General features: G+C 40.5%; 1 protein-coding gene across 2 annotated transcripts in view; it reads left to right on the top strand.

Moving 5' to 3' along the window:
* xylb.L (xylulokinase homolog (H. influenzae) L homeolog) overlaps positions 1-12449 on the top strand; it is a 76577-nt gene extending 64128 nt beyond the window's left edge. The window contains 2 exon segments of one of the 2 annotated variants that reach the window (NM_001114828.1): positions 7182-7279; positions 12099-12449. In NM_001114828.1, the coding sequence (NP_001108300.2) occupies positions 7182-7279; positions 12099-12179 (179 nt within the window). In that variant the 3' untranslated portion in view covers positions 12180-12449. 2 annotated transcript variants of the gene reach the window in all.
* The last annotated feature ends 11829 nt before the right edge of the window (positions 12450-24278 follow it).

The raw sequence follows: 24278 nt of genomic DNA, 5'->3' as shown, positions 1-24278 counted from the left end.
TTAGAACCTTTAACGGGTACCTGCCCAGCACTCCCCTATCATTACACCCTAGGAAGGTGCCTCTTCTGCCTACCCCTAGTTCCAGCCCTGCAGAGCACATTGACTTGTTTTGAGGGTTTATATTTCCTTGAAGAAAAAAGTCCCTTCTCCATGAGAAAAAGGCAAAAAAAAGCAAAAAGTCTATAGAATATGTGATAAAGAGATATCTACATCTAGATATCAAAACAAAAGGCAAGTGTCAACTGCCACCAACCCCAATGTCTCTCTTTGAAGTTCCCAATGTACTGTTCCTGTTCACTTCTTAGATCAAAAAATCCCTGTGGAACTAGCCTTCTTTGTCTGTTGTAAATTAGTCCCATAAACCCAATGTAATAGCAAATAGGGTAAATTTGGGATAAACGCATTAGATGTTCTAGATGTCCCCAGCACTATAGCTCCATAGAAAACTTTCATATCATATAAAAGTTACCTTGTTTTAGATATAGGGTAACCCTGGACCAAATGTTGAATCACAGTGAAATGTGTTGACATAAATAATCTAAAAACCACTGCTTTAACCTTGATTCATCCATTTAGATGATTAACATGACCACAACATGGATCGATATTGGCTAGCACTTGAGTCAGTAGCCTGTTGGTCCATTTATGGTTTCCACCATCAATATCTGGGAAGTACAATCCACGTCTGCTTTGGATGTGGTCCTTCCAAGGTTTTCACATGCACCCAAGGTGATTCATTTGTTGGCCAGGAGAACATCTTGGACCTGCCAGTTCAGTAGATCTACTTGTGCATGGCATCTCAGTTGTAAAATAATTTCACCCCCCTCATTAAGTTTGCTAGGGTTCCTTTTTGATACATCAACTGGTTGAGTTGCCTTCATCACTGTATCTCCTGCTATATGGACCAATTTATCTTACAGTTTCTGAGGGGAGGTGCAACTGCGCCTGCTTCATGCTCCTCACACCTGTAAGGTGATCGCAACATCCCTTATATAATCCCCCATTTACCAAAGTGTGATATGATCTTAATTTCTTGAGTAACTCAAGAAGCAAATGGCCTTTGTGGAGGCAAATAGAACAAAGGGTGTCTTTTATCATGTTACGTTGTATTCATATACAATGTATTTTACACATGCTAATTTAATATAACAGCGGGAGGCAACTTACATGCTCACTGCACCAAGGGCACCATTTGAACCAATGTAAATGATGGTTCTCTCCCTGTCCTGTGTGCAGTCCGTATTCGCAAGTGAGAAATTACTTGAAGAAAAGAGAGTTATCATTCTTTTATAAAAAGTAAAACCTTGCTCCTTATATCAACATTAACACTGTCCCTGGAACAGTGGATTCTTTAATCATTCCCATTCCCAGTGCTATTCTCCGCAGCAGGGAAGGTCAATAGGATATAAACAAGCCCATTTGTCAGAAGTAGCCAAGTAATAAGGAAAGTTGCTGATATAATGTTCATTTCTCTACCATGTCAATGTTGTAATCTATTTTAAACCAGTTAGCATTGGCACTGTTGATGCCATAGATTCTCTCGGATGGAGAACATTAATATATCCTACTTCCAGTTATTGAGATCCTTGAGCTCGCTCTTCACCGTTCCTCGCAGCTTAACGTTTCCTTCAAGGCTGATCTCTAACCTTGTCCCATCGGATTGTTTTGGAGAAGAAATTCTTCACAATCTTTGCACCAGTCACAATGCCGGGCCAAATTTTAAGGGACACCTAAGGCAAGCTCCTTGACTAAGGGCAGATTTATTAAGGGTCTAATAGTAAATTCGAATTCTTGAATTTCTTTTTTGGTCAAAACTCTCAACTTCTTCCGATACACCCCGTGGTATGACCTAGAATGCCTACGAGGCACCAACCCATTAATCTTCGCAACAATGACTCCAGCATGACAAAGACAATAGCTGCCTCCCAGGATTTATCAACCTATGGGCGACTATGGATATCCGACACTTGATACATTTAGGACACAAAAAAAGGGGATGTTTAACTCTTAATTAATCATTTTGTTAGTTTTGTTATTATTGGTTTAAAAAGAAAAGGAATCTCCAGCATTTATTGATTTAGTTGTGGTGGTAGTTATAGAAGTGTGAACACTGCCACCCCATCTAAATAGATCTTACAGCTCACCCAACATATCTCTCTATTGCAAACATTCATGTATTAAGTGCGTTGAAGAAATGAAAATGTAAGAATTCTTGTATAAATTAATACTTTATTGGACATATGTTTATATGCAATATTGAAGAACAAAACTATATTTTTACAGGAGTGAAATAACTTGTTTAAATATGCTGGATTTCCAATAAAAAAAATTAAAAAAAACTCTCAAATTCAAATTGCGAATTATCCAAACTCAATTAAAATTTTGATTAAAACTCCGAGATTTAACAAAACTATACCCTGGGAATAATTTGAATTTGACTATTCGGCCACCAGCATAAACCTGCCGTGTTCATGTATATGAAGATGAATATGTATTTGAAGATGTTAATAGTCTTCCTGACATTCAAGTTTTTTTCTTGAAACTTGATTCAAGTTTTGTCTAATTCTATTAGAAATCTATTCGAGTTTTAGAGTTTTTAGGGTCATTCCAGTTTAAGATATTTGATTTTTTTTTTAAATACACTCCCAAATTCCTAGTATATTCGAATTTATTAGAGTTAAAAAAAAACTCACATGAATCGGTCCTATGACCAGATTTCTTTTTCTTTTTAAATCATTGTTTATATGGAAGTTTTGAGTTGTGTTACATACATTTAGCCACATATAAGTATTTAGTCATCAAGAAATATCAGCAGTTAATGTAAATAGAGAGTTGATCGGCTCAGGTATGGGACCTGTTATCCAGAATACTCAGGACTTGGGGTTTTCCAGATAACGGATCTTTGGATAATTTGGATGTTCATTTCTTAAATCTACTAGAAAAAAATGTAAACATTTTGCTTCCAATAAGGATTAATTATATCTTAGTTGGGATCAAGTACAAGTTACTGTTTTAGTATTACAAAGAAAAAGGAAATCGTTAGTCTATGGGAGATTGCCTTTCCATAATATGGAGCTCTATGGATAACGGGTTTCCAGATAACATATACCATACGTGTATTATAATAATCACAAGGAGAGAAGGAAACCAGACACTGGATCAGGGTGCCTACATTGCCCCCAAGGGCACTAAATTTTCAAAAATAGAGGAAACTTGTTTATTTCTAATTCATCAAATGGTATCGATTTTGATTTCAATAGTTTGTCTTGCTGCTAACAAGATATTAGTGAGCAGTACTGGATCTCGTCTAATATTGATATTTAGAGGAAAGATGAAATTGTATACCCCAATCCAGTGCAGACTGGCCCCGTCAAAGATGCTCCATAAATGAGCTCCATAAAAGTGGGAGACGGTTTTGCATCCCTTAATGCTCTTGCACTTCTGTCCAGGGGGATTGCAAATAACTCCACTGGGTCCTGCAGACGGTAAATGAAACCAAAGCATGCATGAAAATGTATTGGCTGACAAACAGCAAGCCCATCTTTTCATTCTGAACAGTTTGAGATCTTTGAGGGAATGTTTAGTTCTATAGATTGGCTTGGTCAGTATTCCCCAACCAGTGGCTCACAAGTTACATGTTGCTTTCCAACCCCTTGGATGTTGCTCCCAGTGGCCTCAAAGCAGGTGGTACTTTTTGAATTCCTGGTTTGGAGGCAAGTTTTGGTTGTATTAAGACCATGTGTACTGCCAAACAGTCTCCTGTAGACTGTTAGTGCACATAGGAGCTACCAAATGACCAACCACAGCTCTTATTTGGTACCCATAGGAACATTTTTATGTTTGCATTGCTCTCCAACTTTATTTTACATCTTAATGTTGCTCGTGGTTAAAAACAGTTGGGGACCACCAGGCTATGCCATACATATTATTGGGACTTAAGTACAACCCATCTGAACCTCATCATATCCTATAATTAGATACATTTAATACAGTGGGATCAATCACATATAACACACTGTATGTTATCGTTCATTGAGCAAAGACCATCAAGATGAATTTGTATTAATTTATGGCCAGCTTTCTTAAGGTCTAGCCTCAGTGGGATTAAAGTGTCGCTTGGGCAAGTGCCATTTTTTTGCACTTTGCACACTACCTTGGAGGTCATGAATGACTTTATGTTTTTCTCTTGTGCCTTTGAAATGTAAAATATCATTCTAGATTCTAGACTCCTATTTGTGTTAAACAAAGTGTTTTATTAAAACATTTCTGTGTGACATTCATTTTCCTGGCACTCGCCTCCGTTTGCCCTTTACAGCTCGCTTACTTTGCAAAGTGATGGGGTGTTTAAGCTGGGTGAGTAAATTGGCCACTCATCAGAGCACAAAAAACCTTTCTAAAGGGCATGTTTATCTTCTTTTCCTTGTTCTCTTGGGCTTTTTGTCCCTGTGGTTTGACAACTGGTCACCAAGGAGACTTTTTGCAAAACCTCAGATTATTATGCAATCAATTGCAGGGTCCAAAGGGTATTTGTAGAGGGCGTCCCTCAGGGAATAAGAGTAAAGAAAATGACAGCGGCCTTATATAGCTGGCAGAAATTTCTGCTATTTTTCCTTAATACTATCCAAGCTATTCTATGGAGGCTTAAACAAGGGAAAGTTCCCTGAGTACATTACATTGTGTTGTCTCTACTGCAGTAATAGGGGCTGTAGCTGCCAAATAGCCAGTACTTTGTAATACTCAAATTTAAAAAAAAAAAAAAAAGTTATTTTAAAGAAACTCTAAAAACTGTTGAATGTATATTGGAGGTTTAGGATTACATTTTCTTTTATTATTCAAATTAAGTATTTTTGAACACAAACCTGTCTATGGTTGGACTGGACTGGCGGACACCAGGAAAAACCTGGTGGGCCCCGTACCTGCTCCCAATGGCTGCCTGAAACTGTGCACTCCCTGATCTCCCCCTCCCTGCCCCAAATGATAAGAGAAAAACAGGTATGCACTGACGGGGCAGGGGTTGTGGCTGGGGTGGGGGGCCATGAGGGCAGCCCCAGACCTCCCTGTCCGACGCTGAACCTGTCCTAGACCTGAATGGAAAACTTAAAGTAGTAAAATTATTCAAAACAACACAATATCATACTTCCTTTGGACATTTATCAACACTTGGCCTCGTTGATTCTGGGGCCCAAAAGCAAATTGCGTTTTTGCCTGAATACAGGGAATTGGTGGCTTTTTCCATAAAATTCACATATTTCCTTAAAGGCGTATTATTTGCTTTGTGTTAGCCTTTGAATATTTATTAGAGTTTAAAGGAATTGTACAGTGTAAAAATAAAAACTGGGTAAATAAATAGGCTGTGCAAAATAAAAAATGTATCTAATATAGTTAGTTAGCCAAAAATGTAATGTATAAAGGCTGGAGTGACTGGATGTGTAACATAATAGCCAGAACACTACTTCCTGCTTTTCAGCTCTCTTGGTTTACGCTGACTGGTTACCCTGGCTACCAGGCAGTAACCAATCAGAGACTTGAGGGGGGCACATGGGTCATATCTGTTGCTTTTGAATCTGAGCTGAATGCTGAGGATCAATTGCAAACTCACTGAACAGAAATGTACCATGTGGCCCCCCTTCAAGTCGCTGACTAACTCAGAGTTTCACACTGAACGGTTCCTTTAACACAGAGAGACAGCTTCCCAATAGAAAAGAAAAGGAAACGGAGCACCTCAAGTTGAGCTTTCCTATCGATAACACTTCATTTAGATTCCATCTTTGTTATAAAGGAAAGCCACTGTACATAAAATAAAAATGTGCCGCTGCCTTGATTGACGTGTGTTCCAACAGCAGAAAATAATATTCACGTTGCACATGGCAAATGTTTTTTTGTTTATTAAGAAAATTCCTTCACTGTGTATCTTCCAATTAGCTGCACTGCTGTTATTCTTATATGTAATTGCAAGGATTGCACATAGGTACTTGTTGGCCCAGATTGGAGCAATGGAGACTATGTTGAGAGGATCTATGAACCTATAATGGAGAGTCTATATTGCACAAGAAGTACAATTGATTAATACACTTGGTGAGTGTTTCATCAGTGAACAGACTCAAGTGTGTAGACTTAAGCAGCCTCATTATTGTATTCATCAAAAAAAAAACATCCAAGAAAAAAAAAAAACAAGATCTAGGAAACAGAGATATGTCGACTTATCGATATGGCAGACAGATTCATCATGTAGGGTTGTTGGCCAATAAATGGAGATATGAAGAAGAGCCACAACTTTTCTTCACTACCTGATGTTCTGGTCTTATCGGCTGTCAGTCTGAATGACTGGAACAATAGAAAGTTGGTCATACAGTGTATGTCCCTTGTGCAAAATCCATCTGATCATTCCGTGGGCTGATTGATCACATACCAAACAGGATTGGCCTGTGGTTGGCTTCCTTTAGGGCAGAAGAAAGGGCTATGACCATGCTGTGGGTGTAACTCAAGTCTCGAGTACTGAGTTGCTGTAGGGATTTGCACACACACACATATGCCTCTTTCTTCTAAATTAGGTAAAGGATCATACTTGAATGTGTTCTCTCCAGAGTGCAACAGGAACCTCATAATTAGCATTACTAAAACTAAGATTTTAGAACTAAAGTATTTTTCATACTTTTAAGACATGCATCAACTTCCAGTGAAAACTCACTTCTTAGGCAAAAAATCTAATACACTTATAAGAATAGGTAAGAAAATTCCCTTTTTGGCTGTTCTGCAATAGTCTGTATGTCTGAGCAATGTTCAGGCCGGATTTACATAGTGGGTACCCCTAGGCCCACTGCTGTTTGTCGCCCCTGTCTCGAGCAATGGGGATTGGTGCACAGGAAATTAAAAAAATATTGGATCTCCATCCCCAGTGTTTTTGAACCAATGTGGGTGTGGTTGGACAGCATGCCGCCCCCCTAAAATCCTGTCGCCCGGGCCTAGGTGGCCTTTCCACAAATCCGGCCCTGGCAATGTTTCAATATCACATGATATATGGTGCTAATTGTATTCAGAATACTTATCTACTAGGCAAGCAGACCATTTGACTTGTAAAGTGCTTTAAGCCATCAATATGAAATTCATCAAAACAAACTATTTTACATTTTCTTTATCAGAATAATGTCCTGTGTTGATGGCAGCCTGTGCTTGTTTTCCAGGTCTTACAGTAGAGACATCGGTATCACCCTTCGCCGAAAGTCTGAAATCATCTGAAGGACATCAGTTAGCAGTCACCCCAAGACCAGGAGCTGACAAGGTGCAGAACATTCTGGAAAACTAAATATTATATTGAATATTTGGGGACAGAAATGCATAGGGCCTGCCAAAACCTGAGATATGGAAACAGCTCCCATTGCTTCCAGATGTGCCTTTTCCTTGGCCATGAAAGCAGAGAAAGAGATGGAAGAGCAGAAATAAAGCCTACAGGGCATTTAATAGAACAGAAAGAGCATTGGCCCTGGGCACCCAGTTTCAGAAGGAGAAACCATATATAAGTACAAAGTAGATATATTCTCAGTACATGAGGTTATACATGAGGTTTCCAACTTGCCATATGGCAAAAATCATCTACTGCCGAAGTTTCCACTGGGGTTCAGTTTTATTTCCCAAGTGATAACAGTTTGAAGGGAAACTCACTGGGGGTGTCAAGTTGATAGCCCCCCCCCATCAGTGCTTCTAGTTGCTTATGCTCCTCTTCTTTAAACACACACTACCCAAGATTACTGCTTGCTGAGACCCTACTGCCATCTTCTTTCATCTCCCAGGTGTCCCCTGCACCAGTGATAGGACGTGCAAAGTGAAATTTCAGAAAGTTTTTATATAATTTGGTTACAGGTATGGGATCTGTTATCCAGAATCCGAATTTCAAGAAAGCTCCGAATTACGGGAACGCGTCTTCAGTAAATCAAGTTTTTAAAAAATGATTTATTTTTTCTCTGTAATAATAAAACAGTAGCTTGTACTTGATCACAACTAAGGTATAATTAATATTTTTTGGAGGCAAAACAACCCGGTTGGGTTTAATGTTTAATTGATTTTTTTAGTAGACTGAAGGTATGGAAATCCAAATTATGGAAAGACCCCTTATCTGGAAAACCCCTGAACATTCTGGATAACAGGTCCCATGCCTGTCCAACCAAATTCACAGCTGTCATGGAAAAAGGCAGAATGGCTGGAGTTGGGGCCACATATGAATGGGAAAATGTTATTAAATAAGAGATGTATTTATATCCTTTAATCTGCACCCCCATTCACTATCTGGTGCCCTTCTGACTTATAACTGCACTAGTGTAACTCCATACAATTCCATGACTGGGATTGCTGATTCAAATTTTTAAAAATGATTTCCTTTTTCTGTTAATAATAAAACTATAGTAGTACTTATCTGTTATCTACTGTGTATCCTGTGCTCGAATGGCTGCCCCCATGGCTACACAGCAGCGTGTTTATATAAACTATAGTAGTACTTATCTGTTATCTACTGTGTATCCTGTGCTTGAATGGCTGCCCCCATGGCTACACAGCAGCTTGTTTATATAAACTATAGTAGTACTTATCTGTTATCTACTGTGTATCCTGTGCTCGAATGGCTGCCCCCATGGCTACACAGCAGCGTGTTTATATAAACTATAGTAGTACTTATCTGTTATCTACTGTGTATCCTGTGCTTGAATGGCTGCCCCCATGGCTAAACAGCAGCTTGTTTATATAAACTATAGTAGTACTTATCTGTTATCTACTGTGTATCCTGTGCTTGAATGGCTGCCCCCATGGCTACACAGCAGCTTGTTTATATAATCTATAGTAGTACTTATCTGTTATCTACTGTGTATCCTGTGCTTGAATGGCTGCCCCCATGGCTACACAGCAGCTTGTTTATATAAACTATAGTAGTACTTATCTGTTATCTACTGTGTATCGTGCTTGAATGGCTGCCCCCATGGCTACACAGCAGCTTGTTTATATAAACTATAGTAGTACTTATCTGTTATCTACTGTGTATCCTGTGCTTGAATGGCTGCCCCCATGGCTACACAGCAGCTTGTTTATATAAACTATAGTAGTACTTATCTGTTATCTACTGTGTATCCTGTGCTTGAATGGCTGCCCCCATGGCTACACAGCAGCTTGTTTATATAAACTATAGTAGTACTTATCTGTTATCTACTGTGTATCCTGTGCTTGAATGGCTGCCCCCATGGCTACACAGCAGCTTATTTATATAAACTATAGTAGTGTTTCTGAAGCAAACACACCAGTTTTGCAAGTGCAGGGCAACACTACATTATATTTTCATTACTTTAAAACATTCATTTTTTGGTGTTACTGTTCCTTTAAGAAATGCTATATCCATGTACCGGTAACTATCCTGGAATTATGGAAATCAGCATGATATGTAACATACATAGACATTGGTCTCTTGCATCAGTAGTGCCTATGTGCCTATGCCCTTTTCCTGTCTTATTTATGTATTTATTTTATTATTATTTTTTATGATTATTATTATTGTATTTATTTATGTATTTGTTTATAAAAATACAGTGGGTTAACAATAGGGGGAACAGGCTCTGGGGGAGGGGGGCAGGAGCATAGGGTGCCCAGTGAAGCCCTGAACGATTGTAGGTCCTATTTTTAAGTATTTTTGTGAACAGAGGTAATTTTTCAAGGGTTATGGGGGACTTCAAATGTTTTCAGCAAGGCCCTGTAACGACCTAGGTATATCCAGTGTTAGTAAACATTGTCTATACTCACCCCCATCTCCATAGCAAACATGGGTTAAAAACAATTAATCTAAAAGTCTTATATTAATGTCCATACATTACTTGTTATTTATGGAAATGGGTCCAATAATCTTTCTGAGCTCCTTCCCTCCTTCTAAACAGTGTGAGTGTAAGGGGATCCCTGTACTCTAAATCATTCCAGCAGAATTGTGACTAGTTCACACTGTAATGACATATTTAATGGTATCATAGATTATAAGAAAACCAGACCAGTTGTCTGGATAGTGGTTTTATTACTTTATTTGACTGTCCACACCCACTAATGTCATGCCACGCCCCTTGGATCGCCAGGTCAAGCCCCCATCATGGCTTCTTATTAGGGTGGTTCACCTTTAAGTTAACTTTTATTATGTTTTAGAATGGCTTAATTATTTGCCTTCTTCTTCTAAATTTTTCCAGCTTTGAAATATAAAAAAAACAAATGTTCTCTAAGGCTAAGAAAAATTATGGTGAATTATGATTTTTATTCTCAAAATTATGATTTTAAAAAGTCGAAATTATGACTTTTAATCTCATAATTATGATTTTTAAATCTCATAATTATGACTTTAAATCTCATAATTACGACTTTTAAATATCATATTCCAGTCTCTTATGCATATCAATGCATGGTTGCTACAGTAATGTAGACCCTAGCAACCAATTTCAAACTGGAGAGCTGCTGAATAAAAAGCTAAATAACTCAAAACCCACAAATAATAAAAAATGAAAACCAATTGCAAGTTTTCTCAGTATATCACTTTCTCTTTCATACTAAAAATTAATTTAAAAGTAGCCATTATAGCTCAATAGGTGAATGGGAATCACAGGGGGGTATAATTCCTCCATAAACAAGAGGACAGTTGGTATGTTGTACAGTCCTGGAGATAAAAAAACTCACCTCTATTCTAATAGGAGCAAGTTTGCTTGTATTTTCTTGGTACATCTGAGATCTTTTGGCAATATATATAGGATTTAATATTTATCGTTTAGATTTTCTCAGAACATCGTTCGTTTTTTCTCAGAATCCATTAATTGTGCCATTAGTGAGACTGTAACATTATTTATATTGGGAGCCATAGGGCTGACATATCAGGAGCTCCAGTCACATTAACCAGCAGCCAATGCTTCTTCTCCTTACTGTCAATTAAACACTAAATAATTCTAATATTGAATCAGACTAAATATGTCTGTAAATAAAAAGGAATTGGCTTTTGCAGGTGCTGTACATTTCCTTATGGAATGCATTCTGGCAATTGATGTATTTGCAAAACAAACTGCCGGCCCTGTAAATTGATTCTGACATACCCATGGCAGATATATTTTATTATGTCCCAACGTGTATGTATTTAACCCCTCTGCTCTCATTTCCCTACAGAAATAGGGATTGGTAGCACTAGATACAGTAGGTACCTAATATATAGAGATAGAGACAAGAGGAAAGTGTTGGAAGGGTTACTGTCTGATCTGCTGTGATTTCCCTAGAGAAATAGGGATTGGTAGCACTAGATATGTACCTAATATATAGAGACAAGAGGAAAGTGTTGGAAGGGTTACTGTCTGCTCTCTCTCATTTCCCTACAGAAATAGGGATTGGTAGCACTAGATAGGTACCTAATATATAGAGACAAGAGGAAAGTGTTGGAAGGGTTACTGTCTGCTCTCTCTCATTTCCCTACATACATAGGGATTGGTAGCACTAGATAGGTACCTAATATATAGAGACAAGAGGAAAGTGTTGGAAGGGTTACTGTCTGCTCTCTCTCATTTCCCTACATACATAGGGATTGGTAGCACTAGATAGGTACCTAATATATAGAGACAGAGACAAGAGGAAAGTGTTGGAAGGGTTACTGTCTGCTCTGCTGTGATTTCCCTACAGAAATAGGGATTGGTAGCACTAGATAGGTACCTAATATATAGAGACAGAGAGAAGAGGAAAGTGTTGGAAGGGTTACTGTCTGCTCTCTCTCATTTCCCTACATAAATAGGGATTGGTAGCACTAGATAGGTACCTAATATATAGAGACAGAGACAAAGCGCATTGTTAAAATATTTTATTTTCCCACCTTTATCAGTTTATAACTGAGTTTATCATCAAATTGTATTGCTGTGTTTTCCTTATAGCCCAGAGGAGAAAGATCGAACATGCCTATGAAATAGTCATTTAGAAGTTTTAACATGCATGTGTAGGAAAAGATTTGCTTTATTCCTATTTCAGGGAAGCAGATTGTTCACAAATTGATTTTTTTTTTTCTACGAATGCTTCTAATGCAATAAATTCTAAAATGCTTTACTGGTATGTCTCCCTTGTAGATCTATGGAGCTCTGTTAAAGCGATACGCTGAGTGTGAAAATGCCGTGGTTCGCGGATCGCAGAGCAGATGCCGAAACTGACACGCGAACACGGAAATGGAAATTTATGGGAATACGACTCAAGATACATTCTACAATGGAGACGTTAGGTTAGGAATCAATCGCTGGGAACTGAGCATCTTCTATGGAATGCCAGTAATAAACACTTCTAATTACTGGTATGGGATCTGTTATCCTGAAACCCATTATGCAGAAAACTCTGAATTATGGAAATGCCATATTTTATCCAAATAATCCCAATTTTTAAAAGTGATTTCCTTTTTCTGTGTAATAATAAAACAGTAGCTTGTACTTGATCCCAACTAAGATGTAATTAATCCTTATTGGAAGCAAAACCAGCCTGTTGGGTTTATTTAATGTTTACATGATTTTCTAGTAGATTTAAAGTATGAAGATCCAAATTACAGAAAGTTCCATTATCCAGAAAACCCCAGGTCCCGAGCATTCTGGATAACAGGTCCCATACCTGTATTAATGCTGTGTGCCAAATGCTCAATCGTTTGGATCTGCTGAAAGGTACAACTATCAAGAGGGGCCACAATTATAAAAAAGAAAAGCAAAAATACACTTCCTTCCCATACATGTCAATAGATTTGGTTTAAATTCCTATTTAATTTGGGGGTCCAAACTTTTAGGTCAGAGACAGATGAGAAGATTCGACAAATCGCCTCTTCTTCGGGCAACTAGAAGGCAGTTTGGGGAGTTTAGTCTCCCGAAGAAGAGGAAATTTGTCACCAGGTGACTAATCTCCCCAAATCTTCTCGTCTGTCTCTGCCCTTTTATTTCTGAAGTCGCCTCACGTTGTGCCATCTTCCGGCGATTTACATTCTAGCCGGCGGAGAGGCAGTTCAGAGAGGTTAGTCGCCCCGAATCTTCTCGTCTGTCTCTGCCCTTATATTGTCCGAAGTTGCCCAAAGTTGCCTCACTTGGGCGACTTCAGAAAATTTTCTAGGTGGTGGCGTGGCAGTTCCGGGAGATTAGTTGTCCGAAGAAGAGGCAATTTGTTGCCGGGCGACTAATCTCCCCAAATCTTCTCGTCTCTGCCCTTATATTGTCCAGACTACCCTACCCCCCCCCCAAAGCAGGTGTCCGGGCTGCTCAGCAACAGCATGTGCTATAGGCACCAATGTACGGCACTCATGCAAGGGGAAGCTAAGCCTTTACACACCAGTCATGAAACTAAAAGAAAATGATTTTCCCCTTGAGTAACCTTCAAGGCACAGCAAACACACACATATGATATCTAAAAAAAAACATTATTTACAAAATGACAATGAATTAAGAATTAAATTGAGTAGATTTTCTCCGGAACAAGCTGTTGTGTGAAGCAATATCTGTATTTCCAATATGTTTGTGCCTCAGGGCACCAATTCTTTATGATGTCATCAACACGGCGATCAATCACAAGAAAGAGCCCAGCCACGCGGACTGATTTTTCCCCCCCCCTTCGGAATGAGACCACTGAATAAATGAGAGGATGATCATGGGCTATAAAGGAAGATGAATTTATGGGGAAAAAAAATTGATTGTGATAGATGTGATGGGATGTGACTTTTTAGTGTTTTTGAAGGACAAGGAAAACTAAAATCAAGGGGGTGGCAATTTATTAGGTGCCACCAGGGTTTTCCCTGCATAGGATTCAGCTGGGCACAATCGCAGTATAGGAATTCTTGAAAGTTGCACTGAGCAAGCGCCCACAACAATCCCCTGCAAGGAACACATAAGCAGAAGAAACATGGCTCCCCACCTAGGTTACCTAGGGTGATTCCTTTTTACATAGAGGAGGCTCACTGGGCCTATGGAAACCCTTGAATGAGGTTGCATTAACTGTCCGATAGATATCTGTCTGCACTATAAAAAACCCCAGGATTAACTGACACATTGTCCCCCAGCATTAAACAGTTACACATATTTAGGGAGCGCTACTCACACTTCTAAGGTGCTGATATACACGGTGGTGCTATTCCTAAACGTATGGCCACGTCATCGTATTGTAGAATACTCAAACAAGTGGCAAACCTGGCTTAAAGCTGACCTGTCACCCAGACACAAAAATCTCTATAATAAAAGTCCTTTTCAAATTAAACATGAAGTCCAATTTCCATTTTTTATTAAAGCATTCATAATCTCAGCTGTCAATCAAATATTGTCTGCCCCTCCTCTATACCAGTGGCATAGAGGCGGGACATAAAATTACTTTCACTTTCCATTCAGCACTTCCTAGATGTCTCTGCTCTCCCCACATTCCCCCGTTTTCTTCACTGTTTAATTGTGTAGCCAGGGCATGGGGATGGACAAAATAGAGTGGATTCGACCAGACTGTTCAATCACTATGCTTCCGTCCAATGAAGCCAATATCAAATAGAACAAGAAGTGATGAATTTCAGTCCAACGCAGTGGGTTGCTGCAAAATCAGTGCTTTTATTCAACACAACACGTTTTGAGCTAGGCTCTTCATCAAGTATGGGGATGGACATCAGGTCCCCCATTTTGGTGCACAAACAAGATTCTGAGATGATACAAGGTTTGTCTTAATAACAGTGTCCACAAAATGGCTCCTGCCTGCTTGTTATAATTATGAATCCCCAGACTGAAGGAAACAAGATTCAAATAATTTATACAGTGTAATTATGCTTGACTAATGTGATAAAATAGGATTATGAATATTTTTTTGGGGTGACGGGTCCCCTTTAATAAAGGATAATTGCAATTTCTTTTGAGTATTCTAAAGCATCAAACAGTGACCCTCAGCATAACATGACAGTGGCACCCGGCATTACATTGTACAGTGACTCCCAGCATTAAATGACACAGTGATCCCCAGCATAAATTCCACAGTGTTTACCAGCATCAAATGGCACAAGTCACCGTCAGTATAAAATTGCCCAGAGAAGTGGAGCATGAAATGCCAAGGAATATGTAAGAATACGGCAAATGCGGTGCATTGGCACAGTGACTTCTACCATCAAATCTCACAGTGACTCCCAGCATTAATATGAATAGTGACCCCCAGCATAAAATATCACAGTGATTTCCAGCATCAAATGGCACAGTGAAATTTTAGTATGAAAAGCCGGGGAATATGTACATATAGTTTACATATACACAGTGACTCCCAGCATTAAATTGCCCAATGACCTCCACTCCAACTACTCTATAAAAGTGAGAACAGCTTTTGCCCAGTAAAATGGGAATTCTTCTCCTGCCAATCATTAAAGCAGAACCACTATCATTGAAATCAGCTCTGCCAATGTGACCCAGGGCACTTGCTGTAGTTTCCTGGGTGCAAATAACATATGATGCCTATGATAAAAAGCATACATTGAAACCAAATGCACACTGCGAGGGGTCATCTATCAACACTGGGCAGATTTGCATCTGGGCAGTAACCCATGGCAACTAGGGATGCACAGAATCCAGGATTTGCTTCGGGTTTCATGCTTTTTCAGCAGGATTCAGATTGGGCTGAATCCTCGTGTGTAAGGGGGCGAAATGTGAATTGTTAAGTAATGGTTAATGTATAATTAGTTTGACCACTAGGTGGCAGTGAGTCATAAGTTGAACTGTGAAAGTTGTTGATACTGAAGAGTGAATAAAGCAAACAGGAACAGGAAATAGGGTGGCCATTATGGCAGTGATAGAGGAAGGGACAGCAGTATTTATTAAGGAGAGGTGAGGAGAAAAGGTTGTGCCGCTGTCTACCTGTTATGAAGGAGTGACAGCAATAAACTACAACTTTTTAAGAGAAAGTCTTCCATACCTTGTGTATTGAGGTTACATGTGCCTGGCCGAACTGAATTCGAACCCTAATTTGCATATGCAAATTAGTGGTGGAAATGGAAAAACTTTTTGTCACAAAACAAGGAAGTAAAAAATGTTTTTTTACACTTTATCCTTTCTCCTCCCTAATTTGCATATACAAATTCGGTTAGGTATTCGTCCGAGTATTTCATGAAGGATTCGGGGATTCGTCCATATCCCAAATAATGCATACCTAATGGATGTTTACTTTCTACCTGTAGCTGGCTTTAAAAAAATGGTTGCTATGGGCCACCGTCCGGAGGCATATTTGCCCAGTGTTTATAAATGAGCCCCTGTGGGTACAAGTTGTTCTTGCTTGGATTCCAAAGACAAAAAACTCCATCAAAGAGTAACAAAATCGAAACTAATGTATCTGTCAGTATTTCAAATAAAAAGGGAGCCATATATTAGAATAAAGGCTTCTACTCCTCTCTCCTTCTTTACAGAACATCGCAGCCCCTTCCCGAGTATCAGAATTTGGACAACTTAATAATATGTCCTCGTGGAATGCGAGCGTCACCTGGGCTCATCAAATCAAAGTGTTTAAGGCTTTCGGCTTTGCCTTGTCTGCAACTGAAATGCCTTTATTAAAAAAGAAGAGGCAGTCGTATATTTCTATATATTACATTTTCACTTTCACGTCGGCGATAGCAGAGTTTTTTCCCCCTGATTGAACGTGACAGCGGATCTCCAGCAAATAGAACCTTAGTGAAAATCCTTCAATTTTCAGCTTCTTTTTTTCTTGCAGGTTTCAAAAAGCAAAAAAAAAAAAATGAAAGTGCAAATGACAGAATGATTTGGGATTGTTCTGTATGACGGCAGCCTATAGCACACGGCTCTGACATGTCTCGGCAGGGAACGCTTTTGTTCTGGTGCCAGATCTGTCGCTTAAAGAAATCGGTGCGAGCAATAAATTCCGAGGAAGCTGATGATTATGTAAAGTTAAGTGCGTGTTGGATGAAGTCGTCAGTAATTCTGTCACAACCGCTCTTCCGAAATGGAAACATCTTCTTTCAAAGTACACTTGGCATTAAAGGCGACTTGACAGCTGGCAATTCCCTGTGAAACGCAAGAGAATAAAAAACAAAGTCAGATTTGTCTGGGAACAGAAATGGAAGGGGAATTTAGGATGACACTCGGTGTACAAGGAAGGGGATGATGGGAACGTCTCAACGAGGTGGCGAGCGTCTTCAGCCCGGAGATTTAACAGTAACGTCTTTATATCAGTTATGCAAACTGAATTATTTAATTAGGGAATAAAAAAAATGTAATTGTAATTGTTTGGCGGCGCCCTGTCCTCCCACATGGTTCTTCCTGGTCACAGCACTGTGAAGCCAGCTCCTTCTCGCCAGCCGATTGGACGCCAGCGCCGGAATGGACGCTAGCGTTTGAACGCCAGCATAAACACGTCAGCATAAACACGTCAGCGTAAACACACCAGCGTCAACGTCATCACGTCCAATTTTGGCGCCAAAGGAGGCCTATTTAAAGGAGCCTGAAGACTGCAATGTTGCCCAAATATAGGTTTTGCTTTTACTGGGTGTGATTCTAATATTGCTATATTGATTCCTGTGTACCTTTGCCTGTTTAACTGTTTTGACCCTATTCTGCCTGGATTGACCTCTTTGCCTTGACTCTGACCATTCTGTTGCCATACCCTTTTGTACCTTGAACTTTGTTTGTTGAACTGCCTCCTCCTGGGTCCGCATTCCATACTGAGCCTTCGGGCCCTTACAGGATTAAATGGAGTCTATGAGAGACGGCCTTCCTGTAATTCAGAGCTTTCTGGATAAGGGGCTTATGGATATGGTCCATGTGCAACCAATATTGTATTGAATGGAAATCATTCAACAGCAACAAGTGACTTTTTTTTTGCATTTCGCCATTAGCGAATATTTATGCAAAATTTTCACCGCAAATGCATCAACAAAAGGGCCAATGATCCCCCAATATATTTTGCACAGAACAGTGGCAGAAAAAGGAGCCCCCAACGGGCATTAACTCCGTTATATTTTTGCGCAAAAAAGTCACAAAAAAATCACCCATTGCATTCAGTGCGTTTCAAAATGTTTGCCATTTCTGACATATTCCTGACAGATTCGCCCATTGCTGCTCAAAATGTTACTGCCATCATCTTGCCCTGCTGTTGCAATCTTGCCCTCTTTTTTTAGAATCCTGCATGAGCCTAACCAGTGTCGGACTGGGAGGCCCAAGGCCCACTGGGGCTGCTGCCTCGGGCCCCCTTCATCCCCCCACACCCCCCTTGGACCAGGGAAGAAGTTTGGAAGGTGCAGTAGGCTTTGTACAGGGAGCGGGTCTGGGCTTTTAGAGTTTACAGAATGGATATCCCTGCTGTACAGCTCTCCTTCTGCTCTAACAGTTGATCGATATGTTCATTTTGTTAATCTGAGAAAAGCGAGAGAATTGGTTAAATGACCTATAAATTGATTATTGATTTTCTACTAAATACAGTATCCAATTAATGGAGGAACATTACATTTAAACTCACTCTACTGTAAATAAAAGTGTTGTCCCAGAGCAGGTCTTTGTATGAACCCAGTGAAACTGCATCCAATTTGTCTTTTGGATAGGCCAGCGGAGAGGTTACTGATTCATTTGGGTTGAAAAAGACTGGATATTGAATTGTTTCTCTTCCAGCTTTGATTCTCTCAAACCTTATGAGGGAAGCTGAAATAAGAGCAGTAGACTGATGGCACAGGGAGACTTGGGATATCAAGATTTTATAATACATTGCTGAAACCCTCTGGTCGTATTTAGGATGCACGCCTGAGTCATGTCCTAAAACTAAATCCTATTCCCATTCTATGGGTCATGTAAGACTGCAAGTTGGCATTCTACTTGCAGTCCAAAAACACTCCTTGCGCCTCCGTAGAGTTGCACTGAGCATACCTGTGCCCTCCGCATAAAAACTTTGGAGGATGCCCATCACTCCCTCTCAAGCCCAACCCCCTCCCCTTTCAGGACCAATCCCTATTTAGGATTGCTACCCAACCATTTTAACGGGCCTAGCCAGTAAAGCGCCTGCCAGAATTACATATTTACCTTAAATGTACGGTAGTTGCTGGTAAATCTGTAATATTCCAAAGTTCAGCCCCTGACCTGCCCCTCTTAAGCCTCCGATCGGCCCAGAACTTGCCCCAAACTTACCCTTTCTCTTCTTTTTCTCCTTCCCCATTTCTCCTGTTATACCTGTGATGTCATAGCTCTGCCCCCTGGGCTGCTGCTTTGGGGCCTCCCACCCCCCCAGGCCTCCTTCCCCAGCAGCGAAGACACCATTAGGCACCTCAGGCCCCCCTGCCCTAGCTGCAACCTCCCTCTGGCCCCCTGCTCCTACCTTTTTTCCTGCTCACGACCAGGGGCCTAAAGGGAGGTTGAAGGGCATCGCCAATAGTTGGTCTGAGCTGGCAGGGTCCACTGTGTTTTTTACCGGTGTGCTGCCGGCCCAGTCCATCACTGTCTGCCCACATTTCATCACCTCCCCATGTCACGGCCCACCCCTTTTGTTGACGTCCCCTTTTTTCCACAAAGATGGCAACTCAACCACTAATCTGCTCACAGCCTACTATCAATGAGAGAGCTGACAAAGTTCAACCTTCTGAAATGTCTGGAGAAGGAGAACTATTGTACAGCAGACCTTGGGTCTTGGCCCTTTTGGCCCTGGGCTCCCCTGCAGTCAAAAGATCTGCTGTATAGGTAGTTACACCACCGATGAGCCATTGCATCTGTCTTGTATCAGGAATTTACTTGCAGGGTAAGTCACCATGTTTTTTTCCCATAATGCAGCATTCTTTCCTAGTATTTCAGCATAATCAAGACCACATACTAAATTGCAACTGTCTGCAATAAAAGAGACTTAGGGTATGTCAGACCATAGAGGCATTGTCCCAGGACGTAGGCCATGGGTGATGGGGTGGAAGACTTTACGCAGATTCCTTGTCTGAGAAAATGCCAAATCCACATTCCTTTTTAGGAAATCCAGATACTGTATTTCCCAACCCTCCCTGACCCACTTCAGTGGTGCTATGTGCAATACTATACTGCCGAATACCTCCCATAAACCTTGTATTTTTTATTTAAGAGGGAAATATATCTTATAATCCATAGTACTTAGTTGCTGGCTGCGCGAGAGAAAAGGCTGCCGCTCCGCACGGATCATTAACGGGTCGCACAGCAGTAAAGGAATAAAACTTCAAAAGGCTTCTTAAGGATCTAATAACATCTGCTGTTGTTCCCCGTTTCAGCCGAGCTCAGTGATTTATAGATATCGAATGCAGGGAAAGGCATTTTGTGGAAACGGCTGTGAAAAATAATATTTGGAACTTTGAAAATAAGTCTTGGTACAAAGTCGGTTCCGTATGCGCCCGACACTTTCTTTTAGTAATTAATAGCACAGGCAATAAAGCGCCCATCTGTTCCCGCGCGCAACCCACTATTTATTACCGGCTATTATTGAACGAGATGATGTTTCTGTCAATAGATTTTGAAATATATAATTGCAAAGGAAAAATATCGCCACAAGTCATTTTTGTGTGGGAGATTAAACTGCATTGAAATCACAGGTCCATATCAAAGTGCAGGTATGGGACCTATTATCCAGAATGCTCAGGACCTGTGGTTTTCCAGATAATTTATCATTCCTTAATTTGGATATTCGTACTTTAAGTCAACTAGAATATCATCTAAACCATAAAATAAAAACAATAGACTGGTTTTGCTTCCAATAAGGATTAATTGGATCTTAGTTTGGGTCAATTACAAGCTACAGTTTTATTATTACAGAGAAAAGGGAAATCATTTTTACAAATTATTTTATTAAAATAGAGTTAATGGGAGATGGTCTTCCAGTAATTCAAAACTTCCTGGATAACAGGTTTCCAGATAACGGATCACAAAAATGTATATTTATTGCTGCGTGGCAGTTTATTTAAATGGAAGGGTAAGTTTGTTCTTCTTGTTACAATTCAGTGACAAGCAGGTGAATTTTTTTCATGAAACCTTTTCAGGACTTTTCTTATATATTTTAGAGATCTCACTGAGTTGTGCTCGGCGCCGTTGGGTTCTTCCTGATTTCTGTATCGAATTGAGTGCAGTTGCGTCTATTGATGTGCGGAAACCCTGGAGCTAGCGCCAAACTTGGTGGTCCAGCTCCCGAGTAAATCACCGCCGTGCAGTTGCATCACTAGGGGGCACACATCACTTATGCGAATGCCAAAAATGACGCCAACTGGATTTAGTAAATGTAAAAAACACAATTGCATCTGCCAAAGTGCCAAAGTGTGAAATCATTTGTGCTAATTGTCACTCACTGGTCGCAATTGCATTAGGTGCAGTTGAGTGATGTGCGGGTCAGAAAAATTTGGACCCGCACCTGACCCAACCCGAGGCCTCCCAACCCAAGTTCTCCCAGCCAAAACCCTACCCGACCTGGCATGGCCACTCTTTTTATAGACCCGTTCCTGACCTGCCCTGTCACAAAAGGGGAATGGTGGGGCAGGTGCATTCCTATAAATAGAGGCTGCCAGAGACAGAAGCCGGCACAGTAAGGTGGGGATAGCGGAAGGAAGAGCTCAACCCAAACCCGCCCGCAACCCGGCAAACTGGTGTGGAAATCAGCCCTGCGAGCCAGCCAGAACATCATTCCTGCAATTATCCTGGGTGGTGCTGGAATTTTGGGAGAAAACGCTCATTGTCTGAAAAGATAATCAAAACATGATGACTGCACTCAGAATTGCACTTTGCTCACTGTACTTATGGTCATGAATGACCCCTTAGGGAAAACTAGGGCAACTTAATAAAAAGGACTTCTGCACCCAACCCTGCATGTATCAGAATTGCCAAAGTTCTCCACAATAGCGTTTGCCCTACTAATACAGCACTGCCGTTGTTCAGCATGTAAGCCTAATTCCGGGGGGTAACTCACTTAAAGGCACTTCTTCAGCAACAAGATACCCACATCCAGGTGTCACATGCAGTTCTGTGCTTACATCCACGTTACAGACTCACTGACAGGTATGCAAGACATTCCACTAGTGAAATCACAACCCTATTTGCCATGGGCACATACATCCCTTTCCAGGACCTTGCACCTCCTTCCTATCCTAGCAATCTGGAGTACAATCTACGCCCCTCTGCCCTAATCTGGGTAGGAATTTCCTTGTCCCTGGTTCAGGATGTATCCGCTGGCCCTACAACTATCACTTCTGCCCTATCTCTGGCTTAGCCATAGCCTCTAGGCCACTACCTCCTTGTTGGGGTCTGGGCTGCCCATTCTAGCTATCCTGTCTAACTGAAGTACCTAGTACTCACAATGAGACCCTCTCTGTACCTGTATCTGTCCAGCCAATGTCAGTAAGAAGAAGAAGAACCCCACCCTTGGTGTGTCCTCCCTTGTTACACCCTTTACACTGTATTTAGTGTCTGGGGTCTAAACTACAGTTAAACTTACATTAACTTAAATCTATTATCACATTACACCTATTCCCTTTATTTAAATGCAACAAAACATATATGAACCCAACATTTACACTTTGCAACATTTGCACACAACATTTCTGACACATTTGCCAACCATGCATGGTACCTATTTACTGTTTACATGAACCAATGTCAAGATGAACCAGTAAGTAATGAAGCTCAGTCAATGAAGCTTAAAATGTTTAAGGCCACTTTATGTTGGGCCAGTTTAATCTTCTCTAGCCAAGAGTCTTTCAGAGGAGACACAAGCTAAAGCCTTGTTGCAGAGCCTGGGATCTTACATCCAGTAGAGTTCTGCAGTAAATTATTGAGAAGCATTGGGATTTCAAGAAACCCATTATCCAGAAAGCTACAGAAAAGGGCAATGCCATAATGTCCAATTAACACAATAGTTATTGTCTGAATTGCTTTTGTTCTGTATTAGTAAGACACTTGAGGGGTTCTTTAGAAAGGCCATGTATAGGCCATGCCTAGAGCAAAAAGCACAAAACAGTAGCCCCTTAATACTTACTCACTAGGTATTTCTGTCCAAGTTCTAGCTGAGCTTTGCCCCTCTCTCTGATTTATTATACAGGATGGGGGTCATCCCTATGTGTCTCCCCCAACCCACCCCTAGTGAATACAGCACTGTAGTGATGTTCACAGTGTTGTTCTCCAAAGATGTCTATGGTATGCAGGGGCTCATATAAATTTGTTGGAGGGCCCAGTTGGACAGCCTTACTATAGGATTTTTTTTTTAAAAAAATGCTAGGGTTTTTTTAGTGTCCTTAAAATGGATAAACCATGTGTAATTTCCCAGGTCCAAAAAAATCTTAATAATTAATCCCATAAATGTACCTAAAGGACCTCTGTCTATGGGTGCAAAGCATAGGGCAAGGGGGCAAAGTACAAAGAGCTCTTTATAACCGGAGTCCATTGATTCTTTCCTCAATGCAATTTTAGCCTGTTATATATCAGAAATTCTCTAAAGAAGACATTTCCATTGTATGAATGCCATTTATCATTTATTCAAGCACAGACACTGAAGGTGTGAGTGGGGCTGTAGACTTTACTCTGTTCATGGAGACGTGTGGCATATTTATTTCGCAATGATACACTCTTAAAACTCTAGAGATCATTCTTCCCAATAGGCCAAGACACCATAATAAATGGTATGTACCATTAAACTCTGATACGCGCTCTGGTGTGTGGTGCTAACTATCTGTTGTATTCCTGTGGCAAACACAACTAATATCTTAATTGCAACATTGACCTATCTGTTGCTGAAAGTTTAGGCAGAAAAAGCAACATATGAAATATGAAAGATACAACAACACTTGTTATTTTATCCATTATTCATATAGGGCCTATTAACAGGCATTAGTCCCTGCCTCAATTGAGTCTAAAGTCCCTATCACATCTGCACTAGGATCAGTTTGATCAGGAGCCAAGTAACCTGCATGTTTTTGGAGTGTGGGAGGAAACCAGGTTACTCAGAGGATGTAGAAATGAGGCATGCAGAAATTGCCCTGGCTGAAACTGAACCTATGATCCCAGCATCAGTGCCCCCTAGGGCACCACCATATCTCCTAACAGAAGGAACAGGACACTCCAACCCATGCCCCTAGATGCCTTCACTTTCCAATAAACTATTAATCCTCTGGTAGAACTTGTAGGACTTTCTTGATGGGAACACTTGGCCATTGAGGATCCATCCTCTTCATATCCTGCAGATGGAATTCCTGCAATTTATTCACGCGCACAGTAGGATCAGACAATGTTGTGGCAAAGGCCAAATATTCCCGTACCCTTTTCCCTTTAAATTAAGGAGATGCCACCTGCATG

The sequence above is a fragment of the Xenopus laevis genome, chromosome 6L (assembly GCF_017654675.1).
Source record: "Xenopus laevis strain J_2021 chromosome 6L, Xenopus_laevis_v10.1, whole genome shotgun sequence".
In the NCBI taxonomy this organism is placed as follows: domain Eukaryota; kingdom Metazoa; phylum Chordata; class Amphibia; order Anura; family Pipidae; genus Xenopus; species Xenopus laevis.
The sequence above is the reverse complement of the archived record's forward strand: the minus strand, read 5'-3'. Positions and strand labels throughout refer to the sequence as shown.